General features: G+C 31.7%; 2 protein-coding genes across 2 annotated transcripts; both read right to left on the reverse strand.

Annotated features, from left to right (window-relative positions):
• Window positions 1-245: 245 nt before the first annotated feature.
• Window positions 246-1,995, reverse strand: LOC129295173 (CASP-like protein 4D1). Its single transcript, XM_054933683.1, has 3 exons — window positions 1,826-1,995; window positions 895-1,030; window positions 246-518 (listed from the first exon to the last, which is right to left on the reverse strand). Exons 1-3 carry the CDS (start codon window positions 1,993-1,995, stop codon window positions 246-248), a joined length of 579 nt encoding a protein of 192 aa, XP_054789658.1.
• A 3,049-nt stretch (window positions 1,996-5,044) lies between these two features.
• On the reverse strand, window positions 5,045-6,284 carry LOC129295254 (CASP-like protein 4D1). Its single transcript, XM_054933779.1, has 3 exons — window positions 6,130-6,284; window positions 5,892-6,027; window positions 5,045-5,299 (listed from the first exon to the last, which is right to left on the reverse strand). Exons 1-3 carry the CDS (start codon window positions 6,282-6,284, stop codon window positions 5,045-5,047), a joined length of 546 nt encoding a protein of 181 aa, XP_054789754.1.
• Window positions 6,285-7,209: the final 925 nt, after the last annotated feature.

The raw sequence follows: 7,209 nt of genomic DNA on the forward strand, positions 1-7,209 counted from the left end.
TTCGAATTCTCTAAAAGATAATGAGTTATAAGTATTAATTTAAACAGTTACAAATTGAGATGTTTGTAACTCTTAATTTGCAATTGAAAATTTTATTTATAACTTATCTTTTTAAAAAATTATCGAAGATCTAACTGTCATTAATTTTTTTTTTAAATTTTGTTGTCATTCTTGGCCTTTATAAAGAGTCTTATTAATTTCTTTTTATTATTTACTTGATAGTCACAGGGGAAATGATGAAGTGTTCAGTTGAAAAAGCCTTTACTTCGGTTTCGATTAATGGAGGAAATAACTGATACGATGGCCAAGCAAAGGCAAGCCAGAGCCAGAATAGATGAAGCAATTATCCCTCTGTCAAAAAATTTGTTCAAGTGCTTGATCAATGTCAGAATAAGGTCCGTATTTGGAATTAATAAGTTTTCTTCAAACCGTCTCTTGGAGTTTTGTAAGCCTCTCTTGGATTCATATGACACAGCAATACCAGCACCTATTGCTGTTGCCAGCAACAGACTAATCACCTGTAATATAATCCTCAATCATCAAAAAGTAATTGCATCTGATTAATTAATCACTTGAAATGAATTTTAAAAACTCTCCAAATTTATTTAGAATTTAACTTTTTTGTGTAAAGAATAAGGAGCAATTGCTCAAAAATGAGGGAAAATGAGAAATGGGCAAAGAATAAGGGAATGACATCTTAATTCAAAACTTCAAGAGTGAAGTTTATGAGTCATTACTCTTTATTTTATATTAATTATTAGGCTTGATTAAGCACGCTCACACCTAGACAATCTCACATTTTGAAAATAATTAATTGATTTTCATTTTTAAGAAATTAAAGATGGAGATATATATATATATATATATATATATATATAATAGAAATGATGGAACCTTGTCGCCGATGAAGTCAAAATCTGGCAAGCATCCATTACGAATTAGTCTCTTCTGCTTCACAGCATAGTACACTGCGAATGGAAGCTGTATTATTCCATACATTGCTGATATTGCTGCCACTGCCAGCACGTACCTGCACAAACAATTAATATATATATATATATATATATTATCATTTTCTTGAGTGAATTATTGAGACTTAATGTCAGTTTTCAAAATCTGATTTGTTTAAAGATGACTATAACAACAAATTAAAGCTTATCTCATTAAGTATGGGTACGAATTGTACGATGTTGTCGTCGTTGGCTGTATCCGAAGCCAACTCTTTCAATAAACTAGTAAGTAGAAAAAATCGATTATGAAAAGTAAATATATACATGCTTTTCTTTCCTACTTATGAAAATGTTTGAGAAATAATGTTGATGAAAATATAATAATATCATATCCTTAAACAATAGATAATCTTTTATGATTGTAATAATGCAAATACAGAATATATATTCTGCTTTGCACAAAATAAAACTGTTGAATAGTATTAAAAATTACTTAATTTTCAAACTTAAACAAACGGGGCTTGATGCCTTATCCATCGTGTTCAAAGAAGATTGTATATTTTTTTTAATGAATTATTGTAAGACTCTGGGTAAAAAAACATTTTTATAATTATTTACTTTTATTTTTCCTCTCAAAATAAGAAAAAAAGGAAAAATTATTTGAGGTTCTACTCAACACAATTAAATACCATAAAATTAATTGACAACTGAGCAAATAACAATTGTCAATGAATGGTGTAGTATTTAAATGTTTTGTATGAAACTTGTATGTAATTCTTAAAAAAAAAAACAATAAACTACATCACAGTCTTGTAAAATTAAAGGTATATATACGATGATGTGTAAATTGTGATCCAAAAAGATAATTAAATTACCTGAAAGCCATAATATATTGGAATTTCAACGTCAACTCCAATTCGATACCATCAAGAAGATCATCAAACTTGACATTGTTAGTGATCACTAGGGGAATTGTGGCCACTGAGGCTGCCAGAGCGATGATCCTCAACACAAGCATCGAGTTCGCAATACCTTGCGACACCATTTCTTCGATGTTAATTACTGTACTTTGGATCGCTGATCTTTTCTTTTCCTCTAATTAATTAACCTAGCTAATTAATCACCTTCTTAACTTAATTACTAGCTCGGCTCTTAACTACATATATATACTCTCCAGTCTCCCAAACAACAAAGTACGGAAGCTGGATCCTCACTGTACGTGCCTTCTACGTTTTGTCCATTTTGTGTCCTCCGTCGTTTACTCCAATGCGTTCTGATTTCTTTTATTTTGCCCATTCTCACAAGGCAATTAACGTTGGACCTCACGGTTGAATTACAGTTAAGATATTTTCTGGTCTTGGATAATACAGACGCAATATATATATATATATATATATAGTCCATGTGTATGACACACTTGGGTTTGTTGGATTTTGCTGTAATATGGATTGTGATCATTTGGCAGACAAGAGCCTGCAATAGACATTGGAACTCACGTCTGCTACGGTTGATTTGTTTCTTAATCTTGTTCTTGTTTGTTTAGAAAATTAGATAAACAATATAAGGGTTAATGAGCAAAATAGAACCTAAACTTTTACTCAAAAAGTACCCTAAACATTGAACTCTTAAAATGTGCAAAATAAACCCTAAACTTTTAAATTCATAACAAATTAAATCTACCGTTATCTTTTTTTTAACGTTGTTATTGTTCACTGTTACTGTTCACTGTAGGCCTGATTAATTAACGCTACAAACCTTAAACTATTACGTGAATAGTATTCTGGACCTTGAACTTTAAAATTTCGAGCAAATTACTTCTACCGTTGATTATTTTGTAGACCAAATTAGTCCCAACGTGGTTTCTCACGGTGAATGCATGATTGGCCATGGCGAACGACCCATAATTTTATGAAAATATATTTTTTGCCCTTTTTTGCAGTGTTTTTCAAATGATTAATATCTCATACTTTTGTATACTCTATTATTTTAATTTAATCTTATTTTGAATGATATTTTTTTATTTAATGGTGAAAACTTGGGATCCTATTGGAAAAGAAGTTTAAATATCAAAAAATTTTAATTACCTAATTACTTTGGGTTTTAAATTCATTGATAAAATCATCGGCTTTCATATCCATTGTCTATAAAATTATATGATACTTACACTTCTTTTCAAATGGAATTTCAAGTTTTCATCATTAAATAAAAAAATTATTCAAAATAAGACTAAATCAGAGTTATAAAGTATACAAAAGTATGAGATATCAATCATTTAAAAAATATTACAAAAAAGGGCAAAAATATCATTTTAAAAAATTATGAATCGTTTGCCACAACCATCGATGCATTGGCCATGGTGAATCATGCAAAGACTAATTTAGTCTACATAATAGTTAACATTCTATACATAAACAGTAAGAGTAGTTTGCTCAAAATTTTAAAATTTAGAGTTTAGGATGCTACTTACGTAATAGTTTAGGGTCTGTGGCATTAATTAATTGAGGCCCACGATGAATAGTAACAGTGAACAGCAACATGTTAAAAAATAATGGTATGGTTTAATTTGCTATGAATTTAAACATTTAAGGTCTATTTTGCACATCTTAAAAAGTTCATGGTCCAATGCATTTTTTGAGCAAGAGTACAGAGTTTATTTTCCTCTCATTAACCCAAAAATATAAAGTATAATTGTTCCATCTATTTCAAAATATTATGTTTTTCAGGATTTTTACACAGATTAAGAAATGCAATTAATAAATAGAAATATCTATTATATATTCAAATTTGTCTTTTAAGACTTCAAAAATAAAAAAAATACTATTTTTTTATATTTTTTCCTACTACTCTTTTCTCTCTATTTTGAAATTAATGGAGTAAATAAAGGAATATTATGAAAATCCTATCAAAAAAGGTATATCATGGAAAAATTTTAATGAATACTGCTATGAATTTCTAAGAAGACATTATTATAAGAGCTTAATGAGGATGAGGTTGAGCACCGCCCAGTATAATTTATACCATGTCTCATGCAAATCATCTCATCAATCACGGAATATTTAGTAGGAAAAATTATGTTCAGGTTTCACGAAAGGAAGTTCATTATCAAGAAGTCTCACAAATTTTATAAAATACTCCCAAATCTCAAATCCTACACATTGACAGCTTAATCAAGGGCATTAACAACTGAGTAATGATCATTTACAACTTGTTATTATAAGTTGTTATTTTTCTTTACAAATTATAAATGGTTGTTACTTAGTTGTCAATGCATAAGATTTGAAATTTGAGAGTATTTTGTAAATTCATGAAATCTCTCAATAATAAATTCCTTTTGTGAATCCTGAATATAATTTTTCCTATTTATTATTTAATTAATGAAAAATTATTATATTTTAATTTCATGATATCAAAATATAGAATTTTTTGGGATATTTTCATTTATTATTAATTAAATAATTAAAATATGATAAATGGCCATCATATTCCTGTCAGATGGATAGAATTTAATTAGGTCTAAGGGTTTTTACCAAGTCAATCGATAAAATTTATGTTATTTTTTAATGAATTTGATTGCAAATATGTTCAGATTATTGAATTAATGACTGAATCAAAGAGTTAGCATACACATACACACACAACTCTTTTAAAGTTCATGGACCATAATCATATGATGGCCCGGACCATTGATCATCATGCGCGATGCCCCCCCGGCCGGCCCCCCGGGGGGGGGGGGGGGAATTCCCTAACATGCTAATTTTTCTAATGACCTTCTATTGCATGTAATTTCAAATTTAATTTAGAGCACAATATACCCATAGAGATTAATGCGAATGATTCGAAGAAGACATATAAGGGCATCCACGATCAAATGAGAATGTCTCTAAATATTATTACACTGAAAATGATGACAGATCAAGCGCAATTAAGTAAAAATTTGAATGAAATGATATCAATAATCAAAAGAAACCACAGAATTGACATTAAGAAAACTAATAATAATAATGCATGCATGTGGGGTGACATATATAAAGATATTGTTTCTTATATTATTTACGACGATATGAGAATCAAAGAGGAAATTTGTAATGAAGTGTTCAGTTGAAAAGGCCTCCTCTGCTTCGGCTTCGATGAATGGAGGAAATAAGTGAGACGATAGCCATGCAAAGGCAGGCCAAAGCTAGAACAGACGAAGCAATAATCCCTCTATCAAGAAACTTGTTCGCTGTGGACCTGATCGGGTCACTCTTTGGAATCCCTTCACTCTTAAATGTATCCTCCAAAGATTTCTTGATCTCGTAAGACACGCCAATTCCTGCACCTACCGCTGATGCCAGCACCAGACTAATCACCTGCAATTTCAAAACAGCTATTACCACTTGCACGTCACATTAATTAATCCGACTAATCTATGTCCAGTCTGTGAAATGTGTAATTAAAAGATTTGAGGGATTTAATGCATGTGAAAAGAAACTAAACAAACACATTAGTTAGAGTTACGTGTGTGATTCGCCATGGTTGTTAGAAGATATAATGCGCTAATTTACTTGGTCTTACAAAGAGTTAGAGGAGAAACTTAGCCTATTTAATAATTCTTATTGGACCCACCCACTACAGGCTTAAAGTTAATGGCTCACACTTTAGCAGCTAACTAGACTCAATAGATGGCGTTTTTAGTCCATATCAAGTATAAAATTATATAATATAACTGGGTTTTGATATTTCAGGACCACCACCAATTAATCGTTTTAACAAATTAACAAAATAATTAATATGGGCCCACACATTAATTTCGAACAGATCTAGCTAGTCACCTAAAATCATAAGCGTAACGAGACTATTAGTATAAGTTAGCATAGTATCATCGGCTGAATTGGTATCAAACTATCAATTACTCATGGAAGAAAATACGGTGAGAAGAGGAATGATAGAAAGAAGAGGAACCTTGTCGCCAATGAAGTCAAAATCTGACAAGCATCCATTACGTATCAATCTCTTCTGCTTCACAGCATAGTACACTGCAAATGGAAGCTGTATTAACCCATACGCTGCTGATATAGCTGCTGCTGCTAGCACGTACCTGCACGATTAACACTTGATTTTTTCTGTATCATTTTCTCAAAGTAAGTTATTGGGAAGAAGCTAGAATTAATGATGTTTGAATCGTGGAGGATAAAACTACCTGAAAGCCATAATATCTTGGAATTTCCACTCGAAATCATTAAGAGATTCAAACTTGACATTATTAGTAACCACCAAGGCTATAGTTGCCACCGAGGCCGCCAGAGCAATGATCCTCAGCACGAGCATTGAGTTCGCCACACGTTGGGATGCCATCTTTATGATTAGCCTAATTAATTAGTTGGTGGGCTCTAAGTCACACACACACACAGATATTCTCAGGTCCAAGACTAGTCCTTTTTATACCCAAACAATGACAACAAAGGATGGCTACCTTCTGTGTCATGTCCCTTGTCGCCCTTCGTTTGTTTCAATGCGTTTGATGTGTTTTAAAATGCGGAAAGCCCATTCGTTTGTTCATTTCCACGTGCTTTTAACACGAAACTGAAAACTTACTATATGTTACAGTTAATACTAGCTACTGTTTCTTGTTTTCAAAGAAATATATGCTCTTTCTTATTTTAAGATGTAGACGTTCGGGGGGATCTTCGTACATATATATGAGACACAGCACTTTGTTGTATTTTGCAGTAAATTAATGAAACTGTCGTTTGGGGGACCAGCAGCCTGCAGCACATATGCATCGAAAAAGACGTTCGATTCAGTTAACTTTTTTTTAAAACACCAATGCCGGCTCCACGAACAACAGAGAAGCTTCTTGTTTGCTTGCTTGCTTGTTTTTTTTTTTTTTTCGTGGATAATATTAAAAAAAATTAGACTATAGTACTAATATAGGCCCATTGTACATATGAAATTGATTGAATTTAGGATCAACACCATCCTTTCTGTGTGTGTGTGTAATCAGTCCCATGTCTGACGAAATTTGTTTCATCAAACTGCCGAATATTTTCTCCGACGAATTGCAGACTTGACGATTTCAAGCTATTAGAGTTTGTTGGATAATATATTTGGCAAAGTGCATCAGTAGGGATGTGTGTGTGTGTGTGTGTGATTGCATTTTAGTTTTAGTTTGCAGTTTTATGTAATTGTTTTTAATCCCTTTAGTTTTGATCTATCTGTAATATTAATACCTTTAGTTTTAGAAATACACATTAAGACCATGACTTGGCAGTATCAGAGT

The sequence above is a fragment of the Prosopis cineraria genome, unplaced genomic scaffold (genome assembly GCF_029017545.1).
Source record: "Prosopis cineraria cultivar Desert tree isolate PC_DT_omini unplaced genomic scaffold, ASM2901754v1 PC1, whole genome shotgun sequence".
NCBI classification, from domain to species: domain Eukaryota; kingdom Viridiplantae; phylum Streptophyta; class Magnoliopsida; order Fabales; family Fabaceae; genus Prosopis; species Prosopis cineraria.

What these genes read in the sequence shown, in the direction of transcription:
- LOC129295173 (XM_054933683.1), bottom strand. Translation starts at nt 1,995, where the DNA reads ATGGTGTCGCAAGGTATTGCGAACTCGATGCTTGTGTTGAGGATCATC. An exon ending in CAATATATTATGGCTTTCAG is followed by an intron (nt 1,031 to 1,825) that starts GTAATTTAATTA and finishes TTGTTTGTGCAG; the next exon opens with GTACGTGCTGGCAGTGGCAG. An exon ending in TTGACTTCATCGGCGACAAG is followed by an intron (nt 519 to 894) that starts GTTCCATCATTT and finishes ATTATATTACAG; the next exon opens with GTGATTAGTCTGTTGCTGGC.
- LOC129295254 (XM_054933779.1), bottom strand. Translation starts at nt 6,284, where the DNA reads ATGGCATCCCAACGTGTGGCGAACTCAATGCTCGTGCTGAGGATCATT. An exon ending in CAAGATATTATGGCTTTCAG is followed by an intron (nt 6,028 to 6,129) that starts GTAGTTTTATCC and finishes TTAATCGTGCAG; the next exon opens with GTACGTGCTAGCAGCAGCAG. An exon ending in TTGACTTCATTGGCGACAAG is followed by an intron (nt 5,300 to 5,891) that starts GTTCCTCTTCTT and finishes TTGAAATTGCAG; the next exon opens with GTGATTAGTCTGGTGCTGGC.